This window comes from Thrips palmi, unplaced genomic scaffold (genome assembly GCF_012932325.1).
Source record: "Thrips palmi isolate BJ-2018 unplaced genomic scaffold, TpBJ-2018v1 HiC_scaffold_1, whole genome shotgun sequence".
In the NCBI taxonomy this organism is placed as follows: domain Eukaryota; kingdom Metazoa; phylum Arthropoda; class Insecta; order Thysanoptera; family Thripidae; genus Thrips; species Thrips palmi.
This window is the reverse complement of record NW_023144620.1, coordinates 10,609,835-10,635,371: the sequence shown is the minus strand read 5'-3', so window position 1 is coordinate 10,635,371 and position 25,537 is coordinate 10,609,835. Positions and strand designations below refer to the sequence as shown.

Below are 25,537 nucleotides of genomic sequence, written 5' to 3'. Positions count from 1 at the left end.
CCGTCTGTTTTAATTTTCTGAGACAATTATCTCATCTACAGCCTTGATGTTGACAATAATTATGGTGTCCATAAGCAGTTTAACAAAGACATACTTCCAAGAGAAAGCTTTAAAGTACACTGCAGATATTCTAGACCTGGGCAAGAAATATTGGACAAATATGTACAAAGAATAGCATTTCGCAAATATTTTACACATAACTGCTACACTTAGATGGTAAAGTTAGGAAAATAGATCTAGTAAAAATTGTATTTCTGTTACCATTCACCTTTGAACGTACAAAATCACTTCTCCACTATTCATAAGTCCACAGAGAGAGAGAGAAAGAGAAAGTACCCTCTATTGTTCACATAAAAATATAATTATCTGCATAAGTATGATCAAAATAAATGTACTCAGAGCAGGCATATACAATCTGATGCAAACAAAAACATTCCTTGATTGTTGGCTTGAACCCTGTCTTTCAGGACCCACTGATGACTAGGACACCATGCTCAGGGTACCTAACTATTGCCACAGAGCCCAGTACACAAGCAATGCTAAACTGCAATTGAGGGGAAGAAAATAATAAGATACAACAAAACAGTTCAGTAAAAAGCTTTGTACAAAAGAAAAAGGGGAAAACATGGCATTTAAAAACATAACTGAGAAAACAAAAATGCAATCTACTTAACTTAAAAACAACCACCAACATTTAAAAACTAAAACCCAAGCTTCACAGCAATCAAAATTTCACACCTGTGATGAACCTATTAGAGATACTTGCTCATTCTTAAGAGTTAGGCTCAGACAACCTTTTTGTGCAAATTCTATGATTCACACAAGTAAAGCGTAAGCAAAATTTACAAAGCAATGATTTGTTTTTGTTTTAGAAATAGTAGAAACAATAATTAAAGCTCAAGCTCAAAGGAGTACTAAAGAGAAAAAATGTTAAAGATTTAACAGTGTGAGTAATCAAAATGAAACTCAAATTTCTAATACTAACGTAACACACCACACACAAAATAATTAAAACCAAGCACCCAGTTTATGATTCCTTAAAATGCTGACGTTAAGAACAATCAGAAAAATCTTAATCAAGCAAATAGAAGAGCAATGATCCTAACACATTCTCCACAGATTTACCATTAATATGTACCTGACACACTTCGTTTCAAAGTACACAATCTTACACAACCTGAACACAGATTTTGATGTCAATAATAATAATAATAATAATATTGAAAACACACAAGTATAAGGAATGGGGTGGGGTGGAGGCAGAGGAATATGATAAGGACAAGAGGAGGTGGTCAAATTTATTCTTGAAAATATAAGGATATTCATACAGGGGTCATTATTGAAATACAAGCAGAAACTCTTAAAAATGAAAAAGTGAAAGCTGAAAGCCTATAAGTTCAACTCATTGGTAAAACAGCCAAACTTTCAAACTGTATGTGTGAGAACACATTGGTGTGTCAGATATATAATAATTTGTCACAGTGCAAAGAAAGCTGGTAACTATGGGACACAGCTTACATAAAGAAACAATCTCTTTTCATACCAAACATGCTTAATCTTGCCATATATGGGTATCTTAGTCACATTATTTTACGAGACAGAAAATAAATTGCACAAATTTGTCCTTTAAGGTACATAGGGTTTGAACAGGATCTAATCCAGGTTAGATTGTACATTTCATACCAGTAATGGAATGGCGTGATTTTTTAAAATATATACAAGATTACTCCTAACATTCAAGATTAAGCACATTACATTAAGAATGCAATACCTAGACAAAATTGCACAGCACAAACTTGAAATCTCACCTCATGAATCCTCAAATAAAAACCATCTTGAATCTTTTAAGAATTATTAGCAGAAGCATAAATTTATGAGCACTTGTTCATTACGTTACTAAAGCTTTAATGAAAGATCCTTGCAGAAAAACAAAATTAAATGATGATAATGGATCAGATTTGAAAACAAATAGAAATTGTGATCAGCATTGCATATGCCTAAAGTTGGTTGTAGCTTCTTTAGCTAAGTCATTGCCACATGGCTTTATTTCTAGACTGTAAAAAATATACTTATCAAGCCAAAAGTACCCAAGATACACCTTCCAAGCACATGAATGATAATCATGATTTGGACTTTTCATGGTCAGAACTTATATTCAACCCATTGGCACTCTCCTCAAAAGTGGCAAAGAACTATAAAAACACCGATTCAGCGCAAGTTCACCTAGGTTGATATACAGAAATGTTGCATGCAATCAACTTAAGGGAGTAGAAACTAATGCTTTAGTACAACAATAATTTAGAGCATTATAGAAAATAAATTGGCCATTGAAATCAGTCTTTTAAAAAAGCCTATCCACATGGATTGGAATATTTAAAAAGTTATCATAATTAAAGCTCAAATATCAGAAATGAACAAAGCACAAGATTTAGATTTTTCAGTATTGAGGACTTCATAACACATTATCACAGTTCCTTACTCTTAAACAACAGAAACAAATGTCCTGATGAATTGAGCAAAACAAAATAAGACCAAAGGAGGCATGTACTACTCGCATGCCATAACCACAAAAGCAATATTGGGATGGTAAGATGGAGGGCCAGATCCTCAACATTGAATAACTAAGGGAAATTTGCTACCATGGGCGCCAGAAAAAAAACAACAAAAGAACGAAACATCAAGTAATGCTTATCTCACTGTTTCAAAGAATACGCATTTAAAAAATACACCCAGAGAGAAATTGATTTATGGCTACGAAATAAATACATAACTAGTGTCTCTTTCACAGTAAATACTAAAGATACAATGTAATAAATATAATTTCTTTCTACTTAGCCAAAAGCTTCTAAAACATACACCCCACACACAAAACAAAAATTAAATCTTATAGAACTCAGCCTTATACTTTAACCTTTCATGTTCATGTACTTGAGATCCATATACTAGGCAAGTAAATTTCTATGATGATTTTTTTCCCTTTTCATTAGATATGTGAAGGTGAAGTCTACCGTAGCAAAATCCACTCTGTGAAAACAATCGTTCATGCTAAAAGCTATCATTTTTGTTTGTTTTTGAATTCAGAAAAAAAGTGAATATAAAATGGGTGCCAATATAAGCGCCTTTTCTCAAGAACAATCTCAACTACACATCATAACCTGAATCCTTCCAAAAGGTACTTTGTGTGGTCTAAAACCCCTTTAACATACTGATGAAGCACGTACGATCACAAAATGCTTCAATAACAATAAACAAAGAGGAAAAGGTGAGAGAAAAATAACAATAGTACTCATATTGCACCACGAGAGTCACAGCATTTTTTTTGGCCTGAAATGGCTTGGCAGCACCCTGGATAAGTATTGCTGTCATAGAAGTTCCAGAGCACAACCAGTCAAGACATGGGCAAAATACCCTTATTGATAAATCTGCTGCAGTTCAGTAGAAAAAAAAAATCACTCCTTACGTGCCTTCTTCTTACTCTTCTTAGGCACCTTCTCCGTCCACACATCTGAGAAAATAAAATTGTAAGTTAATACTTGCAAATGCAAAACAGTGACAGTTTAATTTAGAGATGTTGTAGTACACACCACCAAGCTCATCAAATACAGCTCCACTTTCAGTAGCAGCCTCAACATTTCCTGCAAAAGAAAACAAAAAATTGATGTTATTCTACAATGAGGAGAGCAAAACTTGAAGAACCATATAAAACATACCTTCAACTTTGATTGCTGTTTTCTCACTTTCAATAAAGGAAGCGGATTCAGACGCCTTCTTTTTCTTTTCTTTCTTTTCGTCACTCTTGGCTACAGCAGGCTGTGGTGCTGGTTCCTTGGCTGGGGCTGCCTTCTTCTCACTGGATAGGACAAGAAAGCTCTTAGCAAATCAAATAAAAATGCAAAATTTGGTTGGAAAAATTAGAGTATAAATTAAGGAGGGACGAAGAACCTTTTAGCATTGTCCTTGGGAGCTGTCTTCTTTGGGCTGTCCTTGCCTTCTTTGGCAGCAGCAGGCTTCTCAACAGCAGCAGGTTTCTCAGCAGCAGCTGGCTTTTCAGCAGCAATTGGTTTCTCAGCAGCAGCTGGTTTTTCCTCAACGACAGGAACAACTTTAGTTTTGGTCACTTTGGGAGCCTCAGGTGTTGACTTTTCAGCTTCAGCACCTTTCTTGGCTTTCTTTTCTTTAGCAGGGGAGGCAGAGCCGCTTTTGTCCACTGCAGGAAAAAACAAAACATAGAAATTGGTTAGATTAATGAAACCAAATTTAAGTAGCAAATATTTGACAGGGAGTAGCACCTTTCTCCTCTGCTGCAGCATGCGGGCTGGATTTCTTGTTCTTTTTGCCAACCTGTTCCCAACCTGTAAAAAAATTGTTTTGTTGAGAAAGCAATGAACAAACTCGTAGCAACTTGTTTATAAAACCCATTTTAGCATTCTTTTGAGCATTGCTGTTTCAAAAATAAGACAAAATCACAAACCTTCATTATCATCATCATCTTCAAACTTTTCCTGCTTCTTCACTCGCTTCTGAGCTTCCTGCCCAGCTTTCTTGGGAGTTGTTTGCTGCTTGGGAGTTGAAGTTGCCGATTTCTTGGTGGTTGCTCCTTTTTCCTTTTGTTGCTGAGGAGCTGCGTCCTTCTTCTTGGCTTGTTCCTTGGGAGCATCTTTGGGCTGCTGCTTTGGAGATTGCTTTGGAGTCTTGGTAGATTCAGAGTCAGAGGAAGTTTTAGCAGACTTCTCTTTCACAGAAGTGGCATGCCCGTTAGACTGGGACTTCTGCAAACAGGAGTACAAAAGTGATTTTCAAAATGTTTGCATAACGAAAGATTCATTTCGCCCTTTCCATCTGGTTCAGCCTCAAACCATTTCTAGACAAGCTAGTTAGGATTAGAATACTTTCAAAGTCCAACATCTGAGGGCTTGAATGCTTTTGACTACAATGCTAAGACATTATTTTTGCCTCGGGCCACAAAGGAAATAAAATGAAAATTTAAGACTCGAGTATTAGACCTAAGATGAATGAAAAGATTTACAACATACTCTTCAAATAGAAGAGGTGCTGTCTAAGTTCTAGGGCCAGGCCACGGGATAATGGGGTTCGGGCCGGTTGAGGAAAGTATTAACCCCATTAGACATGAACATAAGGAAGGGGATAACAAACCCTTATGGATACTGCATGTGAATACTACTATCCAGGGTTGGACACAAAACACAGTTTTTGAATGAAATCAAAATCAAATGTATCAGTGTAGCGACGTGTACCTTGTCCTTCAGTTTGCGCTTCTTGCCAGCTGGTTTCCGGTCGTCATTTGAGAAAGAAAGCTGATCAAAAGGTGGTTCTTGCGCAGATTTGAACCCGAAAACAAACACAAGAATAGCACAGCTTATCACCACCGCGACGATTCCAGCCGGGAATGCGTATGGCGTGCTGACAACTTCTCGTATTAAATCCATATTGGTCAATAACGAGGAGCTATTCTGAGCATTCACTTCAAGACTTCGACGACAACAGCCCCGTTTCAAGAAGGGCCAGGTGATCCACAAATGTTGATGACGCGTTGGTGACGTAGCAGCAGCAGCCAGCAGAAAAGTTGACGGGGGCGTTCCCTTTCACCAAAGTCCGTTCGACTCGTTCGACCTCATTCTGACCAGGCCAGTCGTAAAACTTCTGATTCAAATTTCCGTTCATTACCACATCGCTTACTAGCTTTTGACCTTTGAAATATACAAATTCTTTAATATTTCTGGAAGAAACCTTGTCAACCCTCATTGATTTTGTCCGAGATATAGAAGTTCTCAGGGAGTAATCTCCGCCCGGTAAGGTGGTAGTCCTGGTGAAAATGATTCACATTCAGATTAAGATACAAAAGAGTAGGGAAGGCTTGCTAAGGTTATGATCGTTTGTACTGCTTGCCAAAACAATCTATTTAAACTTACTTGTTTATTCTAGATGTGTTGATTTAATGACTGTATATTAGCACTTTCATCCGAAGCAATCCATAAGCTTTTTTTCGCCACAATTTACCTTTTTTATAGGGACGTGACTATTCTTGGCGGCGATTGATATGTCATTGTTAAGATGTGGAAGTGTCATAAATGTGGAAAACCTGTGTATTTTGGTAAGTTATTTAGCTGTTGAATGCTTTAGACAAAGCCTTTTCAACACTTTCCCTCCCTATGTATGAAGTTGATCATTGTTACATGTATTGCTTTGTCGTGCATGCACTTTGGATCGCTATATTTTTTTTGTGTTTCTTGTTGTACTATGTACTTTATCTTGATTGTTTATTCATTTCTGTTTGTACTTCTGCCTTTCCTTCAGCTGAGAGAAAACAGTCTTTGGGTTATGACTGGCATCCAGAATGTCTTCGATGTGAGGAATGTGGGAAAAGGTTAAACCCTGGTCAACACGCTGAGGTGGGTATTTGAATTGCCATTGCTTGAATTTTATCTTTAGAAGACTGTGTTACCTATATTACTTGTGTCTTTTGTCTGTAGCATAAGGGTGTACCTTACTGCCATGTGCCATGCTATGGCGCTCTCTTCGGACCTCAACTCTTTGGTCATGGGACCAGAGTTGAGTCCCATACTAGCTTTGGGAAGGTTGAAAATCGTTCAGGGATCCCAAATTTACCGAGGTATCTTATTCTGCTATCCCCTACATTTTTAATATTAAAACATTGAATTGTTTGTTTCTGAACCCCTGTATGTTTCTTTTTTGTCTCTAGGTCTCACCTTGACTCAAAACTAAAAGTTTTCAATCAATATTATGAAGGCAAAAGTGGAAAAGTGCATAGCAGGGAGGTTTGTATTGTTTTTAAATTTTTGTTTTCTCTTATATTTTAGTTTTTAAAACAATAATTTTTTATTTTTTTATTTTTTTTGTGTTAGGTGAATGGACGTTTAGTTCTGGAAGGAGCTCTCAGAATTTACTGGGGAGTTGTTGGAGTCATTCACTTGAAAGAAGAGTATGATCAGAGAACTGTTGTCACTGTTAGAAAAAGAAATTCTTACAGATACAGCAATGGTAATTTAAGTGTAAGTTATAATTTGTATTCATTTTATATGGGGACTCTTTGCTGCCTGTCATGTTTTCCTTTTATGTTCTCTTAATTTTTGTTCCTAACACTAGGTGGTAGTACAAAATGTTGGATGAAAATTTTCTGGGGTATCTCTGTCTGGGTTCTTTTATCTGATCTTTTTGTACGTGCTTGGAATATGTTGCATGTGGTGTTGGATGCTGACATTTTCCTCCTTGCAGAGGTATCTCAATGGCAAAGCCAGAAGTGATACTACTGGCAGTGACACAACATCTTGCAGTAGCTCGTCCGCGAGCTCTCCTATGACTTCACCTATGAGCTCCCCTCATGTTTCGCCTGTTCATTCAAAAGCGGCTCCTCTTGATGATTCATCATCTTCAACCAATTCTTGCTTTGAATACAAAAGCAGCACTCTTCCAGCAAAATTGGATTTGAAGGATATTGATTGGGATGACCTGGATGATCTTCTTCAGGTGACAACAGAACAGCTGCCCTTCTGATGTTTCTGCTTTTTACCAGGCTCTCTCCTTTTCCATGCTTTCTTTTTATTCATTATCTTGTGTCATTTCATTCTTGGTGCATGGCATGGCTTTAAACCTGTGGAATAACCCATCTCACTTGCTGTCAACTTCTTTTTGACATTTATTTGTGTTGTTTATCAGGTGGAACGGCGTGTAGAGGAAGGAGACAAGCGCTATCAGACCATGCCTGTTGGTCTGCATACGGTGTCCTCTCCTGAGTCATATGAATCCAGTACGTCTTCAACACCACGTGCTCCTCTGACTGCTCAATCAAGTACAGAATCAACAGAATTACCTCTTGATAATGCAAACTGCAAATCTGAATCTCAAGATAGTCCTGCAGCTGCTCAAAAAGAATTTTCAGAAGATGAGAGTGATAAAACAAAAGTTGAAGAACTGTCAACATCAACTAAATCTTTAAACTGTTATGTGGATGATGATGATACTGATTCTTACTCAAAATGCTTTGAAGATAACTTGGAAGCTGATAAACGAATGTCCAGGTCCCAAAGTATGCCACCAGATTACTATGCTGATGGGGATGTTTGGGCTGATGACGATGCTGATGATGATGAATCAGATTTGACCGACCAAGCTCTGGATCGTTCACTCAGTGTCCCTGAATCTCCTAGTAGCAGCAGTAGTGGATTGGGGGACTCTTGTAAGTAAAACCTGGCATTTCATGTCACTACAGTAACATACTCAACTTTGAACCTGATTCTCTATTTGTTTCCCATTTTCTCTGAAGGCGCTAGCGATATTCAGTGTAGGCGGAAAGCGGCAAAAACCGGATCTGCTGCCATTCGCCGGCGCCCCGGTCGACGACGCTCACGAACGAAACTGAGGAGGAGATGCTCTATCAACGGCCATTTTTATGATCGTGAAACGAGTTTCTTCACTCCCCCTCATGGAAGCAGCACTAGTGTTTGGGTCACCTCCCTTGTGTCAACTCAGGAAGTGGTCAATTTAATGCTGGACAAGTACAGAGTGGACAGCAAACCCGATAATTTTGCTCTGTTTGTGGTTTATGATAATGGAGGTAAGTTCTATTAAAAGTTTGTGCCCTGGCTTTTAAGCTTTAAACCTTACCATATGATTCCTCCACTTCCAGAACAGAGACGACTGCGAGAAGATGAATATCCTTTAGTGACTCGCATACTTCTTGGACCTCATGAGGATGTTGCTAGAATTTTTATTGTTGATCGACACAGCACAAGTGAAGTGAGCAATGAAGTTGCTCAATTTTTGAATCTTTCGGTCGCAGAGTGCTCTGCTATCATTGAAGTGTATCAAAAAGAAGAAGACAAACAAGTACAGGCTGTACAAGCAAGGTGTGTAAACTCCATGTTTATTTGCTTAAAATCCTGCTAATTTATTGTTTCTTTTTTAACTATAAACTTATTTTGTTTGCAGGTATGCAGAACTTCGGAAGAGAATAAAACAGAGAATGGATGAACTCAAGGTGCGACTTTGATGTTCATTCTCAATCTCTCAGAAACCTTATCAATGTTAGAATTTAGTGAAACGCAAGCAAATATGTGTTGCTCTAATAAAAGCTTAGTTGTGCTGTAGTGCACTTTACCATGTAATGTCAAACTGCTTTTCTTGTTGTCATTGTAACTCAATTATTGTTGTTCAAAAAGTTAGATGTTGATGCATTTATACATTGTAGACATTTCACTCTTAATATTGCTCTCTTTATATCTTCTATGATATTTATAGTTTCATATGTGAAAAGTATTAAAGAGAACATACCGGTAGCTGTATCTTATGAAAAGCTGTGAATTAATTGGAAGGTTATGCCGCTATAACTACTACAATCTAGTAGGGGTGTTAAAACCTTATTGGCCAGTTTCTGTTTGAATAATTGTCACTATAATTTATTTTGTCTGTGATGCAATGTAAAGTCAAAACAAATATTTAAGATCTTGAATTGAGGAATTATTTGAATATTGTATCAATTATATATTGTGAATTTGAGTTTGGTGGAAGAAAGAGCTCAAACTGTAGAAACTAGAGGTATTTTTAATTTTTATTGTCAGCATCATGGGTCTAAGACTTTCATGTTTATGAATCATTTTTCATTGATATTTACAATCAAGCATTGTCTCAATTTTGTGAGTCAATTTTCAGCCATTACCCTGGTCTGCCAGAATGGATCCTCTTACTAGCCAGGGGAAGGCCTTCGGCCTCGATGCTGAGCTGGATTCTGCTGGAGATGGAAATGCATTTTCATCAGTAGTAAATTTGGATGTGTTTATTTTGAAAATGAGCCTCTTTTCTTTTTGGGGGGGTGATAGCCAGGAAGTATGCTTTCGCGCAAAGGATTGTGATTCGGCAATGGTTGGTTTCTCCTTGAATCGACGGAAGGCTATTTAATAATCTAAAACTAAATGTTCCAACCAATCCTAACCTAACCTATCGGGCTCGTGACAGATCTTACTCTACTCGTGACAGATCTTACCCTACTCTCGACAGATTTTATTCTCAAACTAAATGGTCCAACCAAACCTAACCTAACCTAACGGGCTCGTGACAGATCTTTCTCTACTCGTGACAGATCTTTCCCTACTCTCGACCGATCTTATTCTCAAATTAAATGATCCCACCAATCCTAACCTAACCTAACGGGCTCGTGACAGATCTTACTCTACTCGTGACAGATCTTACCCTACTCTCGACAGATCTTATTCTCAAACTAAATGGTCCAACCAATCCTAACCTAACCTAACGGGCTCGTGACAGATCTTCCTCTACTCGCGAAAGATCATACCCTACTCGCGACAGATCTTATTCTCAAACTAAATGGCCTATGAAGCTTGGCGTTCGACTATGGAGCTTGGACTATTGAGCTTGGACTATAGAATATGGACTATGGAGCTTAGACTATGGAGCTTGGACTATGGAGCTTGGACTATGGAGCTTGGACTATAGAGTTTGGACTATGGAGCTTGGACTCTAGAGCTTGGACTATAGAGCTTGGACTATGAAGCTTCGACTATGTATACGCATATGAATATAGTAAAAATAAACAGAGGAAGATACCTCTTGTAAACTAAAGGTATCAGGGGGGGGGTCGGACAAATGAGCTATTCAAAATCCCAAACAGGGTGCTTCGCTTCGCTCAGCAACTAAGGGAGTCCTGTTTCAATAATGAACTGGACTAAAATGTGAATTATTGCCCCCAAGAACTGATTATGTGTAAGTAATGACCATGTAAGGGCACATTACCAAGTTACCATGCCACCCTTTCATCATTTTTAAATAATTTTTTTTGTACTGCTTATTTACTAGGTCACTACTTTCCTGTGACAGTGAGTATAATCCCATCCTAAATTTTTGTAGCTGTTTCTACTTCCTGACTTTTTTCACAAACTATCTGTTTTTTAAACAATTGTCTAGATTTACATGAAAAAATGTAGAACTAATATATATCCCTTCTTATAAGATTGCTCTTTTAATAGAGATGCACTTTGAGCCAAAGAACGCACAGGTCTGCTTTCAAAGGAAACCATTTTTTACCCCCCAATAAAAGTATATCAGTCTGTGTTGTGCTGGTGCAAGTCATGCAACTGTCCTTACACTATATTAGTGTTGCTTTTGCCATGAATAAGAGCCATGATTATCAAAAACACTGTGTGTAAATGTAGAATGCTTTATTAATGTTAAGCTCCACATGAGTTGCCCAATTAAATTGATTTACAGGGTGAAAGTTTTTATTTGTGATGAAAAAAATGCCATGACTATATACCATGCTGTTGTATTTTATAGTCTATGTATACCTACAGCCAGTCAGCTCACACTAGGCTCGTATACCTTCAAGGTACCCTTTGGAAAATGTATTGAATATATATTCGACAATAAGTCGTACAGTATTGTGTATTTGGCATGTATCTTTTTAGTAATGTATTTGTACCTTGATATTAAAATGTGGTAGCTCAGAAGAGGATAAATAAATTTATAGTTGCTTTTACCGTCATTCGACCCCGAGGATTCTTTCGCCCTGCCTGTCTGTTATAAGGCGCTGAACAGCGTCGAGTTGCAGTCATATCCCACAGCTGCAGTTGAAGGTACTTCCCCTCCCCTCCCCTTCCCCCAGCCTGCTCTCAGCTGACGGGGTGTTCTTGATTTCCCCCACGCCCCTCCCCGCCCCGCCGCCACGCACCGGCTTGACTTGCGGCCGGTTATTTCTGTCTAGCTTTGGCCGCACGCCGCCTGCACAGTCCATCCTATCTAACTCGGCGCCCTGGCAGTTTTGGCTAGTCGAGGATGGGGTTCGGTGCTTACCTGGCCGCGACTGCTCATGCCGGTGTTGGTGCCGGCTGCCGGGCTGCTGTGCACATGGGTGCCAGTCGGGCACCGAGGCCCCTGGGGACGTGGGCCGTGCACGCTCGCGATGACCACCACCGTGGCCACCATGGCCTCCACCGTGGCTCCGGCCGTGGTGGACTTCGCGGTGAGCGACTGGTCGGACCTGGACCCGCACTTTACGCAGATGTGCAGCGACGCGACGCTGCAGTCCGACCGCCGCGGCTTCTTCCTGGACCTGGTGGAGGCGGTGACGGATGGCGCCGGGATCGCGTTCGTGGAGGAGTTTGCCAAGCTCAAGGACGACCGGCAACGGCTGGAGACGTGCTACTCGCACCCGAAGGTGAGCCGCGACACGCCTCTGGTAATGGGCTTTGTGTTGTTCGACTCAAGGCGACTGTGTGACCCGTGTGGCCCAGGTGCGCGACGCGGTGCGCGGCATGCTCGCCAACGTGCAGCCCGTGTTCCGGTCCAAGGCGGCCGACGTGGCGTCGCAGCGCCGCCTGGAGGGTGAGCGCATCCTGAGGGGCGGCAACTCGCGCGGCGCCCTGACCACCCTCAGCCAGGCCGTCATGCGCGCCCCGGCCCCCGCCCCCGCCCCCGCCGGCACCGAGCCGCTACTCGCCCTGGCGCTGTGGGCGCGCTCCGAGGCCCTGCTGCAGCTGCGCCACTTCCAGCAGAGCCTGGACGACGTGCAGCACAGCCTCCGCAGCGGGCTGCCGGAGAGCAGGCGGCTGGAGGCGTTCTACCGCATGGGGCTGTGCCAGCACGGCCTGGGTGACACCAAGAAGGCCGGCGCCTCGCTGCAGGTGGCGGGCCGCCTGCTGGAGAAGGTGGCGGACAAGACTGAGAGGACGGCCTGGACCGCGACCATCCAGCAAGCCATGGGCGCCCTCAGGGTGCCCAGGCCCTCCGACGACAAGGCCCGGAAGTCGGCTGGAGGCGACGGTTAGTAAAAACGAGTGACAGCGGTGGGATTCGAACCCACGCCCTTTCGGACTGGTGCCTAAAACCAGCGCCTTAGACCACTCGGCCACGCTGCCGGATGAACATGCTTTTGACGCGGTCGCGAACAGCCGCGCGGCCGGCGGACCCTCGATAAGAAACAGGCGGGTGGAGGCAGCTCATGCGGCAGTGGCGTGCGATGTGTTGCCTACCTTCCGGCGCTTCCTCCTCGGGGCTCAGGGCTGGGCTTCACCGTGGCCCTTTCTAATGCAGTCTGCAATCTCGTCCTTGAAACTCGGATCTCCCTGCAGCGGCCGCTCCACCACCACTGGCTGGCGGGCAGCACCACGACCTGCCGGCGGCGTCCAGCTTGCTGAGGGTGTCTAGGACCAAGACGGCCGGGCGGCAGATGGAGGCCGCGAAGCCCATCCGGACGGGAGACACGCTAGTCGTCGAGTCCCCCGAGGCCGCCTGCCTGCTGCCGGACAAGTTCGGCACCCACTGCCTGCACTGCTTCGGCAGGTACAGTAGGCGTCGCTTGGTGTTGTTGTTGTTACGAGAGAAAGAGAGCGCACAGTGGGCCAGAACACCAGTGGAGGTGGTAAAAGTCCCGGACGTTTTAGAGCTCCAGAGTCGCTAAATGGGACTCAAACGGAACGTGTGACCCCACCAATCGATTGCTCTGCGAACGAGGAACCCATTGGTGGGGGTCACACGTTTGGTTTGAGTCCCTACTGTAGAGCTCAAAACGCGTCTAGAGCCTGCGCCGATCTTCTGGCCCACTGTGGAGCGTGCCGAGACACCTTCTTTTCCAGGCTGCTGGCGCCCGTGGCCTGCGAGACCTGCAGCGGCGTGGCCTTCTGCGGGCACGCGTGCCTGCAGGCCGCGAAGGCCTACCACGGCTACGAGTGCCGCCACCTGGGCCTGCTGCTGGGCTCCGGCATGAGCGTCCTGTGCCACCTCGCCCTGCGCGCCGTCACCCAGCGCGGCCTGGCCTTCTTCCGCGGGCTGCGGGAACACCTCGCCGGCCACGCCACCAAGCCCAAGAAGCAGGCCGACCTCTCGGCGGAGCAGCAGAAGTACCTCAAGGTGTGTTCGCACTGGGCGAGGCGTTGGTCCGGCTGTAGCTGAAGTTAGTTTTAACCGGTTTTAACCTTTCGTTCCCCAAGATGTACTACATGGAGGCGCACGCGCAGAGGAGATCCGGGAAGGACTTCTTACAGCGCAGCGTGATGGCCTTGTTCTTGCTGAGGATCCTGCAGGAGAGCGGCTTCTTTCCGAAGGTCTCCGACCTGGACGGTGCGTGTACACTTTAGCAGATACTCTATACTCACAGGCTCAACGACTGAACTAAATCCGGTCCAATTCAACAGGTGACCTGAACGAGGACGAACTGCTAGTCGGCGCTGTGCTGCTGAGGCACCTGCAGATTCTTCAGTTCAACGCGCACGAGGTGTACGAGACCGTCATCATGCCCAGGAAGGAGAAGGACCTGGCCGCCGGCCAGTGCAGCAAGTTCCGCTCCGCCAAGATCATGTACATCGGCGTGGCCGTGTACCCCACGGTGGCGTTGTTCAATCACGACTGCTACCCCGCAGTCACCAGGTAAGCGGATAGAGGTGACGTGTCGCTTTTGCCCCTGTTCACACAGTGGGCCAGAAGACGGCCAAAGGCGGCCAAAACTCTTGACGCGTTTTGGGCTCCAGAGTCGCAAAACAAGACTCGAACCGAACGTCTGACCCCACCAATGGATTGCTCTCCGAACGAGGAATCCATGGGTGGGGTCACACGTTCGGTTTGAGTCCTATTTAGCGACTCTGGAGCTCATATCGAGTCCCATTGTGGGTTCGTTTGTGTGTGTGGTTCGTTTCGGAACCTGCTGACATCCCGGTCGTGCGCACTCTTCGTGCAGGTACTTCCGCGGCAGGGACATCGTGGTGACGGCGGTGCGTCCGCTGGCCGCGGGCGACGTGGTGGCCGAGAACTACGGCCCCATCTTCACGAAGCGCAGCCTGGCGCAGCGGCAGCGCACGCTCAACTCGCGCTACTGGTTCCGCTGCGGCTGCAACGCCTGCGCCGAGGACTGGCCGCTCATGGAGCACCTCCTGGAGGACGACTTCCGGTTCCGCTGCCCCGCCGAGGGCTGCCCGCAGACCATGAGGGCGCCGCGCGCGCAGGACGCGGTGGCGGGCGGCGCGTGCCCGCGCTGCGGCGTGGACGTGGACCTGGCCGGCGTGCGGCCGCGCCTCGAGGCCTGTCGGGGGGCGTTCGACGCCGCCCTGGAGGCCATGGAGCGCGACGAGCCCCGCGCCGCCCTGCCCTGGCTGTGCCGCTTCCTGGACGACATGCACGCCCTCACCAAGCCGCCCGTGCGCACCGTCAGCCTCGCGCAGGAGGCGCTGCGGACGTGCCTCGCCGACGGCGGCAACGTCTGGACCGTGCCGTAGCCGCAACACACTCTCTTTACCAACAAAAAAAATAAAAAGTCAATAATTTTTGTACCCTTTCAATGATTTTTATTTCGCTTTCCTTCCACATGTACATTACACGTTGGCGCAACTCGGCGCGCAAACATGAACCTGGCGGTGGAGTCGCCACGCCGGCCGCGCCCCGACACCAAGTGCATGTCGCCGGTGGCGTGGCAGGGTGGCGGGGTGGCAGGGCGGAGCCGGACGCACCGCGGTTATCTCGCCATCATCCAACTTGCTCCAGATTTTTATCGTCGGCGCGGCGCTAATTATTTCAGGCCAGAGAGTGTGTGTGCGGTAGCAGAGGTGGTGGTGGTGGGGAACTCGCGCACGTCGAGTAATAAATCTGGGAAGGGCGGGCGGGAAGGGTTGATGGGTGTTGGGCATACATGGAGCAGCGGAGCGCTTTCAAGCGCGCGGCCCCATCGCGCACATCGCGCACAGAGCCGTCATACGGTGTGCTGCTCTGCTATTCGGCGCGCCACGCGCTCTTCGTCGCCGACGTACGAAAAACATTCGCAAAAAAGCGCCCAAGCGAGCTCCATTCGGAAGGAAATTTCGCCTGAAAACGTTGCGTGCGCGTCGTCCCGGCAAAATGGCTGCTGCTATTGCATGCTTAGGCCTGACCGGCCCGGCCGCCCCAGTCACTTAGAAAGATAAAACTATTACTCCTTCCCCGGACGAAATGAGTGGGCAAATCCACCGGCCACATGCGAGCGCCCTGCCGTGCCTACGCTGGACACGCGGGGGCCGCGCGTGGGGCGTGGGGCGTGGGGCGTGGGGCGTGGGGCGTGGGGCGTGGGGCGTGGGGCGTGGCGCGTGGGGCGTGGGGCGTGGGGCGTGGGGCGTGGGGCGTGGGGCGTGGGGCGTGGGGCGTGGGGCGTGGGGCGTGGCGCGTGGGGCGTGGCGCGTGGGGCGTGGGGCGTGGGGCGTGGGGCGTGGGGCGTGGGGCGTGGGGCGTGGGGCGGCAAACGGGGGTGGCGTGGCGGCGGGGCGGGGGTGGTGGTCGCCCCCGCACGGCAGCACCTTAGTGGCGCACTCTTCTTCGAAAGGCACTTTCCAAGTGTAACTGACGGCCACTAAAATGAAGAGCCCAGAGCTGCTGCTCGTGGTTGCCGCGCTGCGCCGTGCGAGGGGGTGGGGGCGGGGGTTGAAGGGGGCAGGGCCAGGCAGGGCCAGGCAGGGCAGCAATGGAAGGCCATTAGCGGCGTATGTTGAGAGCTCTCAGGCCGCGGCGGGGGCGGCGGGGGGATGGGGGTAACAGCCCCTGAAACGCGCAGCGCGCAGCGCGCGGCAGTGCGACGACGACGAGGAAAAGGAGGCCGAAGGCTTGGCGGGAAGCGGACCGGGCGACTCGACATGCCTCCCCAGCCTCTCCTCTCCAATAACGAGGCACCTCCACCGCCACCCGATTCCATTCCGATTCCGCCGCCGTGCTGCGCGGCCGCGCGCCCAGCCACCGGGGCGGCGCAGGGCGCAGGGCGCAGCGCGCAGCACAAGGACAAAATGACAAAATGGAGTCGCGGCGTTCGCGCCCGTCTTCCGGTCCTCTCAGCTCAGCGGCTCGGCCCGGTCCAAGGCCCGACGCCCGAGGCCGGGCTGAGCCCCTGCCCGCCGTGCTCGTGGCCTGGCGTGGCCTTGTCGCGCCAAACTGGAATTTCATCGACACCCTTCCCCGGTGGCTGAGCCCCCCCAGCCGGTGTAGCGCTCCAGCGGCTCCAGGTAAACTTGTTTCGTGCCGGAGCCCTGGAGCATGGGGCCTGGAGCTGCCCGGGTCGGGCTCCTAACTCCATCAGAGTTTAGGATATAAAGGCTGAGTCGAGTCGCGAAAAAGCGGCGGAGCGGAGAGCAGCGGGCGGGGGGCGGGGGTGGGGCTGGCAGGGCGGGGCCTGGCCTGAAGGGAAGGGAAGGCCGGCCTCGCCCGCCTCGCCCTTGCCTGGCCGACCAATAAATCGAGTTTTGTAGAGTATTAGGCAACGGAGGGCGGGTCGTGGGGGAGGGGACGCCGTCTTTGCAATTCAGCAGCTCAATGTCGCCGCCGCCAGTGGGTCGCGCCACGCCCCGCCTCGCCGCCTGCAGGTACACTATGCGATGGCCCAACTTTCCAGGGGTTCATCTTGAACGGCTGAGCGGCGACGCGTGTGCGACGCGTGTGCGACGCGTGTGCCGCTCGCCGCGCCAATGGGCTTCGAACACGACACGGCGTCGCGGTGCGTCGCCGTGCTTCGCGGCCCGCGGCCCGACAGTGCACTGTCGGGGGAGCACTTGGTTCGCGACTTTACTGCGCTCCGCGTCCACAGGGCTCGGCCCGGCCGTTATGCCCGGGACATCTCAATAAAGCCATGTCGGCGACGTTTCCGCTTGGCTTCCGCTGCCTGCCTGCCCGCCGTGCCGCCCGCCGTGCCTCGCGGCGACGAGGGAGGCCGCCCAGGCCGCCGAGGCACGCCCCTGGGGGTCGTCGTCGCGGTCCTCGAGCTCGTGGACGTTACCTGTCAGATATCTTGTCGGAAGTACCGCCGAGACATGCTTTAAAATGGCAGCGACACGCGTTTGTAACGCAGAGAAAATTTTTCGGGTTTGTGGAAACTAGCAGCTCGCCTGTCTGGCCTCTCGAGGAGGCTCCCGGCTGGCTTCGCGTCCTAAGGAGATCCCAAATCCCAACGCCGTCCCTGGCGCCCCGAGCCCCGAATCTGCAGCAACAGCCATTGCCATCTCACCGCGGCATGGCCATGGCAGGGCGGCGTGGGCGGAGGGGAGGACGCTGTGAAACAAATCCAGATCGTATAAACTCCCAGTTCGGCTCTGCAAGTCCCAGCCGGTCCCGGCGACAAAGCCAAGTCACGGGGGACTTGGCGCCCCTGCCGGGGACTCCCTGGCGGCGCCCGGATGCTTATTCGCCGCACTTTGAGGCGCCCGGGCCGCCCGGGCCGCGGCCGGGTGGGGCGGCCCTTTTCCGACCCACGTCTCTTTACCCGCCTAAACATTTTGTCTTTTTGTCTTCTGACGCTGCGAGGGCAACTCCAGTGTTTATCTCATGCCCCTCACCGCGAAGCGCTGGGGCTGACCTAACCACGAAAACGGGCAACTCTTGCCGAGAATTACGGCGGTGTTTAAAAACTCCGCGAACGGCGCAATTCGGGCAAGTTTTGGTTCGGACCGCCTCGCTCGGCTGGGCAATGAAAAGGAACGGGCACTACTCGGCCTTCCCCGCAATCACCGCTTCGGCGATGCGGCGGCAACACCGGCCAACCCCACCGCACCGCCCCCTGCAGGCGGACTCCGAACAGTGCTCTCGCTCTGTCTCTCTCGCACTCCTTCGGACCGCCCCATGAGTGCGAGAGAGACGCGTACAGCAGGAAGACTTGGTCGGAGCATCGATTCCATTAGCAGCCAGCGCGCCTGATTTGATTCCGAGTAAGTTGGAGGAATCGCTGCGGCCGAGTCACGCCAAGCGGCGCTAAGGCGTGGCGGGGCGTGGCGGGGCGGGGCGTGGCGGGGCGGGGCGTGGCGGGGCGGGGCGGGGCGGAGCGGGGGGCGCCGAAGGTGGCACGCTAGCCACGCCGTGCCCACAGCCCCCGGCGACGTACAATACGCTACAGTTTTTATCCGACTCACGGAATGGGGGCTCGATTCCGTGGCTGGAAATGTAATAGGTCGCTGGAGTGCAGTATAGACACGGGAGGCGGCGGGGCGGCAGGGTGGCGGGGTGGCGCCGCGGTCCTACACTGTGCGCTCCACCACGCGGCGCGGCGCCTGACAGCCCGGGCATGCGGCTCAGCGCGCGTCTCGCCGTACACAGGCTGCCAAGTTTGGGCCATCAACGGTCAGCCGGGGCCGTTCGGGCCATTCCCTGTTCCAGCGCATAAACTCACCCGGCCTCGCCCCAACAACGCGCGGCCATTTCGCGAAAGCAGCGCCGCCGCGGATGAGCCTCGCGTGTTTCACACTTTGAATTCATTTCCCTTTCAAAGGACCCGCTGCGTGGTCGCTGAAGCAAAACGCCGGTTTTCTTTTGATTTTTTTTTTCCGATTCCTTTTTTTTGTTATTGGCGGGATTTGAAAAGGTTAATTCCGTGATAGAAGCGCCACGACCAAAGGCAAGCGCTGCGACAGCAGCAGCAGGGCATCAATAGCGGGGAGGATCGCCCCCTCCCCTCCCTCGCCGGGGCGGCGCTCTCACCTCGCAGTGTAGCGGCGTAGCAGCGAGCGCCACCTTTAAGCCCCATATTTTATCCCGACTTGATCTCGGCATTGTGCGAGTTGAAAAAAAAGGGAGAAAAAGAAAATGGGGCGAGAGCCCATTTTTTTATCCGCGGCTTCATTTTCCTTTGGCATCAGTAGCGCGGTAATAGCGGTAAGAGCCTCGCCGCGCGCCACCCAGGGAGAGAGGGAGAGAGACAGAGAGAGAGAGAGAGAGAGAGAGAGAGAGAGAGAGAGAGAGAGAGAGAGAGAGACAGAGAGAGAGAGAGAGAGACAGGGAGAGAGGGAGGGGCTCGCCGGCTCAAGACGCCCTCCTCAATAGCGGCCCCTTCGCCCCAAACGAAACCCTAAAAGCAAAAGTGTTTTATTTCGCGCCAATTATGCGACGTTTGTCGCCGCAGGGGGACAATGCCGGCAACGTTTCCCGAGATAAGATGCCCCCACCCCTACGGCGTGCTTCACCTGGACGAGCCCGGGGCTCGCCTCGCCTCGCCTCGCGCACACCTAAGTTATTAAATTAAAACGAAAGCACCACTTACAAGGTGGACTGCGCCGCCCTGGCCGCCCTGGCCGCCCTGGCCGCCCCCGCCGCCCGCCTCTCCCCTTATCCCGCCCTAATTTGCTCGCCTGTTCGGCGCGCCGCCCCCACGCCGCCCCCGGCCGCTGTCCCCGCCCGGGCGTGTACGAGGTCCCCCGCCCCTGCCGCCTCGACACACTCTCGCGGGGCGCATTCGTCAGCCTGGGTGGCGGCCCATCTGCATGCCGTATTTGTCATCATTTCGCCGATATGCTGGTGCTGCTCAGTGCTCGCCTCGCCACCTCCACATAGTACCTCAGCGGGGAGGTGCCGGCTGCCGGCCTGCCGTCCCGTCGAGCAGCGGCGCGCGGCGGGCCTGCCTACCTGCCAGGCGCCCCGGGGAGCCAGCCTCGCGAGCCACTGGAGCGTTCTGGAGCGGAGTTTACAGGGATAGAAACACGCCGTATAAAAAAAAATTGAATGAAAATGCAGTGGTACAAACTTTGATGCACTTGTAAATCCTGGTTGCAAACTGTTCCAGGACTCGAGATGAAAACTGGCGCAAGATACGGCGCGCGAGGTTTTCACAGTGGGGGAAATAAACGGAAGAGGACGTAAAGGAAATAGAATCGGTGCTGCCGAGGGGGGCTGCCTGGCATTCTCCGGCGCTAACGCCGCGGCCGCCGCTAACGCCCGCGCGGTGTCGGTGGCGCCGCGCTGTATCCATTATCGTTACCGGTAAATGACTCCCCGGCAGACGCGGCGATACAGGCCGCCGCGGTGGAGTGCTGCTGGGCCGGGGGCGGCGGGGGCGGCGGGGGCGGCGGGGCGGGGCGCACCGCGTCGAAATAAAGGACCGGTGCGGCGCGCGTGTCGGAGCAGGACAAGTAGACACGGACGTCGAGGCGCTGCCGGTGGCGCTGCGCACCGCACGGGGCGACAATTAGACACGCGTGCTCCCAGCAGGACGCTCGAGCGGCGGCGTGCGTGCGGCGGCGTGCGGCGTGCGGCGGCCAAGGCACTCCCGGCGGAGCATCACGCCAGGACACTATTAGCCCCGCCACTCGCGCGACCCGGCAGGCTGTCGCTCTGTCTCTCTCGCACCTGCACGGGACGCCCAGTGAGCGCGACAGAGACAGCGCGACACGAAACGGGAATGAGCAGGGCGCCTGGAAAAGGAGTGCGGATTCAAGAGTCGTCGGCGCGCTCCTTGGCCGCTCCGCTCCGCTCCGCCCCCGCCTCCCGCTTTCCAGCCTTACACCTGCGCGATGCCGCCCCGCGATGCCGCGTTGCCGCTCCCAGTGGACCAATAAATTAATCAGGAGAACGAGTGCCTGCCAGCCGCCACCCCCTGCACCCCACCGCCCTGCCGGCACTGCAGCCCAAGCCAGGCAGCCCAAGCCAGGCAGCCAGGGCAGCTTGTGCTGATCTCACCTCGAAGGGGAGGGGCCGCGCCTCGCCCGGCTTGGCCTGCTTGGCCTGCTTCGCCTGCTCGCCTCCCCAGCCGCGATTCCTGTCTGTTATTTCGCTTTAAAGGTTCGCTCTATCGACAGCCACTGGGGATTCAAGATGGCCGCCGCCTCCCCTCCGCGGTCGTCGTCGCCGTCGTCGCCGTCGTCGCCGCGCGTGGTGCGGGTGGGGAAGGACCGCCGGCCTGCCTTCCCTGTCGCACTGAGGGAGCGAGCGCAGGCAACCCCTCGCGCGTCGGAGCGCTGCGGGTGCCTATGCGGCGGTCGGCGGGCGCGCTGCGCTGCGGGACCGCTTCTGCAGCAGCATGTGGCTCCGGCCGCGTCTCAGTCTCAAAGCTGCCGCCCCCACCCTCCCCCTTTCCACGAGGCCAATCTGCGTTGAGTACCTCGTCGGCCATCCGCAAGGCCGCAAGGGTGGCTCAGCCGGTTCAACTCCCGCCGCCGCGGCTCACGGCGCTATGGACAGCAACGGACAACACTAAAAACACCAACGCCCTGCCACCCAGGCCCTGGCCGGCCCTGGCCCTACAGGGACGCGCCTGCCAATAAAGTTGTCCGGCCGGACAGCGAACCACTCACGGGGTAGGCAGGCCTATTGTGCGAAAAAAAATTAGAAAATGCATTACCCAAACAGGACGCGGTTAAAAGGCGGCGAGGGAGGGGCGGGGCGGAGCGACGGGCGGAGAAGGGTAGCCCACGGGGGAGTGCTTCAGGGAGGCATGCCGCGGCAGTGTGGCGGCGGCGCGCTGCGTCCACTAATGAGTGGCGACTGCCGCACGTTACAGCCACGCGCCACCGCAGAGTGAGTACATGCGTGCACCCCCTCCCCCTTCCTCTCTCTCTCTCTCTCTCTCTCTCTCTCTCTCTCTCTCTCTCTCTCTCTGACACACACACAAACACGCGCCAGAGTTTATCCTTACTGTACAGTGGCCGTCCGACCGAGTCTTCGCTCCGGCGCGACGGTCTCGTGGCGCCCGAGGTCTCCTCGACGCGGTGCTCTGGGGATGGCCGACAATTCATTTCATCGCGACCATTAAGCAAATGGCCCAGGCCGCGCCACGCCACGCCGTGCCGGCTATCGCATCGCATGTCCTCCCCGCCGTCTGGCCGGCGGCGGTCGTCGCGACGCCGCGGTGCCGTCCCCAGACCCCGTCCCGCCGCGGCGGCGTCCTCGCTCTCGCAAACCGTTTCCCGGAAAGTGTACACACAGTCAAAGCGTCCTTGTGGGGATTCGAACCGCGGGCCGCGGGTAAAAAGACGGCGGCGGGGAAAGGGTTGGAGGCGGCCGGCCTGGCCCTCAGCTTCATTAGGCCGCGGACGAGCCGAGCCCTGCCCGGGGCGGCGTGGGGCGCGGGGCGCGGCCGGGCTAGTTTCGGGGGTGGTTGTTGTGCGGGCGTGCGGTGCGGGGCGTGCCCGCTGCCTGCCCGGCCTGGGCGTGCCCCTCGGCAAAACGACTCGCTGTCCGATACATCGCCTGATACGGCGCACGCCACGGCCGCGGCGGGCCGCCCCACCACCGGCCCGGACCATTTATCGCGCTGATGGCGGACACGGCTCCTGCCGTCAGGAAATACGTGTCCCCGTCCGTCTTCCGCGTCTCCTCTCTCTCTTCCTCCTTCGGGAAGGGAAGGGCGGTCTCGCCCGCTGGTCTTGCTCTCTGCGGCCTGATTCCGGGACTCGTCTCCGTCGCTCTGCCTCTCTCGCACTCACACGGGACGCCCCATGAGTGCGAGAGAGGCAGAGCGACGAAGACGACTCTCGGAATGAGGCTGCTGCTGCCGGTGTGGTGGCTGCCCACTTTCGCGGTGTGGCGCAGCGCTCTGGCCGTGCGAGGCCGTGGGCGAGGCCGTGGGGTGCCGAGCGGGGCCGGGCTGGTGCTGGGCCGCGGTTGACCGCCGTGCCGCGCGGCCCCTCCCCCTCCCCGCACTTCTCCGCGGGGAGCTGTGGCGCCCAGGGTGGCGGCGGGCAGGTGGTGGGAGAGGCGGTGCGGGGGCGGCCGGGCGACACCGCGGACAGCAATTAGCGGGCGAATCCGCGCTGCGCGGTGCTGGCGCCCGTCATGATCCCCCGCCGCAAATGGCGGGATCGCTTCCGCACCGACCGCCGCTGCCGCCGCTGCCCCTCGTGGCCCCGCGAACCTCAATTACGTGGCGGGGCGGCGGCGCTCGGTCGATGCGGCGTTGCGGGAAGCGCGGGCAATGGAAAATGTGCGGCCCGTCCTCGGTGTCCTCCCTGCAGCCAGCATGCGTAATGCTGGTCGACAAGTGGCTGCCCCGCCCCGCCCGGCCCTGCCAGCCAAGGGCCCGGCCCTGGTCAGCAGCGCCAACTACTTGGTGTCCTGGCCGCCCTGGCCGTGCCAGACACTCAGGTACTACTTACACCCAGTTGCGGTCGCGAGGGGTGGCGGCGCGCGGCGGGGCGACGCGACGCGCTGTGGAGGGGAGGGGGCGGGGTTAGCGCCGCCCTGGGGTTGGTCGGCACGGGCTGGCCGCCGCGCCGGGGTGGGGGTGGGGGTGGGGGCAGCGCAGGGCAGCGCGAGGCACCGCAGCGTGGCCGGAGGGGAGGGAAGGCTGGCCCGGCTCGGCGCGGCTCGGCGCGCACCCTCGGCATGGCCATGCCCCGCATGCTCGCCCTCATCCCCCTTCAGTCGCTCCCCGAAGGTGGCCCTGCGCGCTACGGCTGCTCTGCCGAAACCCCGCCAGCGAGTGCGCGTGCGTGCGTCAGTGTGTCTGTGTATGTGTGTGTTGGTGCGCGACTTACAGTGTACATGTGTTCGTCTGTGTGAGTGAGTGCCACCGTCATGACTAGCCGCTGAAACTATGACAGAATCCATCGACATGCAACTGTCCGAGACGGAGTCAGCGCGACAGGCCGCGATCAACAACAACAATAACAACAACATCAAGGTGAAGCCGGTGATGCTGAGCATGCCCTCATCCGCGGCCGTGGAGTGCATGGACGCGCGGGCCAACGGCGGCAGCCCCTCCTCGCTGGACGCCGTCGGCGCGGTGGGCGCCTCCGCGGCCGGGTCACCACTGTTCCGGCCCGTGTCGCCGTCGCGCACCGCCAAGCAGGTCAACGGAACCCTCTCCGCCCTCAAGCCGGCCGCCGTCAAGCCGCTCAAGCCCAAGAACGGCATGCTGGACCTGCCGCTGCTGCTGACCACGACGCCGACGCCCTTCCGGAAGGCGCCGACATCGCCGACGTCGCCGCCGCAGTCCGCGGCCAAGACGGTGCTCAACGTGCCGGACCGCGGCGCCGTGGGCACCATCAAGGCCTCGGTGACGGTGACGCTGAGCAGCCAGATGCCGTCGCCGCCGCCGTCCCCCGGGGCGCCGAGTTCGCCCGGAACCCCGACGACGCCGTCCTCGCCGACCGCCATCCGGAGGTCCTCTCAGCCAGGGACCACGACGTCGGTGAAGAAGTCGCAGCCGGGAGCCTTCTCTTCCTTCTCCATCTCCAGCATCCTGGGCCAGGGCCACGGCCACGGCCAGGAGCACCGCGACGACGGCCACCAGGATCACGACGTGCACGCCCTGCACGCCGCGCACTCCGCACACGTCTGGTCCAGGTAGGCACCTCCACTTGCAGCTCATAAAAGAGCGATTGAACGCGCGTTTGAACGAATTGCGCATTTTCTTGACATATTGAATTGAGAACACGTATCTAATGTTCGTATAGTAATCGCAAAGATTTGCTTCTTTTTGTTATTTTCTCATATGTTTCATCCGTGGTGAAATTAAAATTGTCTTCGTTTCAATTTGAAGTAATTCATCAACTTCCTTAGATTCGGATTGATTGGTTTCGAAATAAATTAAATATATATTCAAAGCACCCTGGGGTGGAACAATCACTCGAGCAGTTAGAAAAATGTGTGGTTTCTGAAGAATGTGTGTTCGGCCTTGCAGATTAGGGCTGGTCCCCGGCCTGGTGGCGGGCCTCGGCCGGCCGCCCATGCACCCCCTGGGCCACCCCGTGGGCCCGCCGGTGGGGCACCCGCACAACCTGGCGGGGCCGTGGTTCGAGCCCTGGGCCGTGCGCCACCCCGCGCTGCAGCCGCGGTCGCGGAGGACGCA

General features: G+C 53.1%; 4 protein-coding genes and 1 non-coding gene across 8 annotated transcripts; 3 read left to right on the top strand and 2 right to left on the bottom strand.

The window, feature by feature from the left end:
• Positions 1-514: 514 nt before the first annotated feature.
• On the bottom strand, positions 515-5,562 carry LOC117639539 (histone H1E-like). Its single transcript, XM_034375347.1, has 7 exons — positions 5,256-5,562; positions 4,472-4,769; positions 4,290-4,352; positions 3,943-4,207; positions 3,711-3,850; positions 3,585-3,635; positions 515-3,505 (listed from the first exon to the last, which is right to left on the bottom strand). The coding sequence occupies exons 1-7, from the start codon at positions 5,445-5,447 to the stop codon at positions 3,450-3,452; spliced, it is 1,065 nt and encodes a 354-aa protein (XP_034231238.1). The 5' UTR covers positions 5,448-5,562; the 3' UTR covers positions 515-3,449.
• Positions 5,563-5,821: 259 nt separating this feature from the next.
• LOC117639389 lies at positions 5,822-9,570 on the top strand. 3 transcript variants are annotated; one of them, XM_034375126.1, is made up of 11 exons: positions 5,822-5,883; positions 6,030-6,112; positions 6,316-6,410; positions 6,492-6,631; positions 6,722-6,797; positions 6,885-7,031; positions 7,255-7,506; positions 7,696-8,215; positions 8,303-8,593; positions 8,666-8,885; positions 8,968-9,570. In XM_034375126.1, exons 2-11 carry the CDS (start codon positions 6,073-6,075, stop codon positions 9,026-9,028), a joined length of 1,842 nt encoding a protein of 613 aa, XP_034231017.1. In that variant the 5' UTR covers positions 5,822-5,883; positions 6,030-6,072; the 3' UTR covers positions 9,029-9,570. The 3 variants fall into 3 exon arrangements, with proteins under 3 accessions (XP_034231017.1, XP_034230928.1, XP_034231105.1); XM_034375037.1 differs by having other exon boundaries at positions 5,839-6,112; XM_034375214.1 differs by lacking the exon at positions 7,255-7,506 and having other exon boundaries at positions 5,840-6,112.
• A 992-nt stretch (positions 9,571-10,562) lies between these two features.
• LOC117639272 lies at positions 10,563-15,308 on the top strand. Of its 2 annotated transcripts, XM_034374910.1 has the most exons (8): positions 10,563-11,624; positions 11,753-12,205; positions 12,282-12,810; positions 13,119-13,329; positions 13,623-13,896; positions 13,977-14,106; positions 14,181-14,412; positions 14,720-15,308. In XM_034374910.1, the coding sequence occupies exons 2-8, from the start codon at positions 11,858-11,860 to the stop codon at positions 15,252-15,254; spliced, it is 2,259 nt and encodes a 752-aa protein (XP_034230801.1). In that variant the 5' UTR covers positions 10,563-11,624; positions 11,753-11,857; the 3' UTR covers positions 15,255-15,308. The 2 variants fall into 2 exon arrangements, with proteins under 2 accessions (XP_034230801.1, XP_034230717.1); XM_034374826.1 differs by having other exon boundaries at positions 10,563-12,205.
• Trnal-uag lies at positions 12,826-12,905 on the bottom strand. The gene has a single exon. It is a non-coding gene; the product is annotated as a tRNA-Leu (tRNA).
• An 8,972-nt stretch (positions 15,309-24,280) lies between the features above and the next one.
• LOC117644147 (leucine-rich repeat extensin-like protein 5) lies at positions 24,281-25,374 on the top strand. The gene is made up of 2 exons (XM_034383443.1): positions 24,281-24,877; positions 25,249-25,374. The coding sequence occupies exons 1-2, from the start codon at positions 24,281-24,283 to the stop codon at positions 25,372-25,374; spliced, it is 723 nt and encodes a 240-aa protein (XP_034239334.1).
• The last annotated feature ends 163 nt before the right edge of the window (positions 25,375-25,537 follow it).

Excerpts from the sequence above, each read along its gene's own strand:
- LOC117639539 (XM_034375347.1), bottom strand. The coding sequence starts at position 5,447 with ATGGATTTAATACGAGAAGTTGTCAGCACGCCATACGCATTCCCGGCT. Across the intron at positions 4,770-5,255 it reads AGCGCAAACTGAAGGACAAG|AAGTCCCAGTCTAACGGGCA; the intron begins GTACACGTCGCT and ends TCCTGTTTGCAG. Across the intron at positions 3,851-3,942 it reads CCCAAGGACAATGCTAAAAG|TGAGAAGAAGGCAGCCCCAG; the intron begins GTTCTTCGTCCC and ends TGTCCTATCCAG.
- LOC117639389 (XM_034375126.1), top strand. The coding sequence starts at position 6,073 with ATGTGGAAGTGTCATAAATGTGGAAAACCTGTGTATTTTG. Across the intron at positions 8,216-8,302 it reads TAGTGGATTGGGGGACTCTT|GCGCTAGCGATATTCAGTGT; the intron begins GTAAGTAAAACC and ends TTTTCTCTGAAG. Across the intron at positions 8,886-8,967 it reads GTACAGGCTGTACAAGCAAG|GTATGCAGAACTTCGGAAGA; the intron begins GTGTGTAAACTC and ends TTTTGTTTGCAG.
- LOC117639272 (XM_034374910.1), top strand. The coding sequence starts at position 11,858 with ATGCCGGTGTTGGTGCCGGCTGCCGGGCTGCTGTGCACATGGGTGCCA. Across the intron at positions 12,811-13,118 it reads GAAGTCGGCTGGAGGCGACG|CGGCCGCTCCACCACCACTG; the intron begins GTTAGTAAAAAC and ends ATCTCCCTGCAG. Across the intron at positions 14,413-14,719 it reads TGCTACCCCGCAGTCACCAG|GTACTTCCGCGGCAGGGACA; the intron begins GTAAGCGGATAG and ends CTCTTCGTGCAG.
- LOC117644147 (XM_034383443.1), top strand. The coding sequence starts at position 24,281 with ATGACAGAATCCATCGACATGCAACTGTCCGAGACGGAGTCAGCGCGA. Across the intron at positions 24,878-25,248 it reads AGCCAGGGACCACGACGTCG|ATTCGGATTGATTGGTTTCG; the intron begins GTGAAGAAGTCG and ends CAACTTCCTTAG.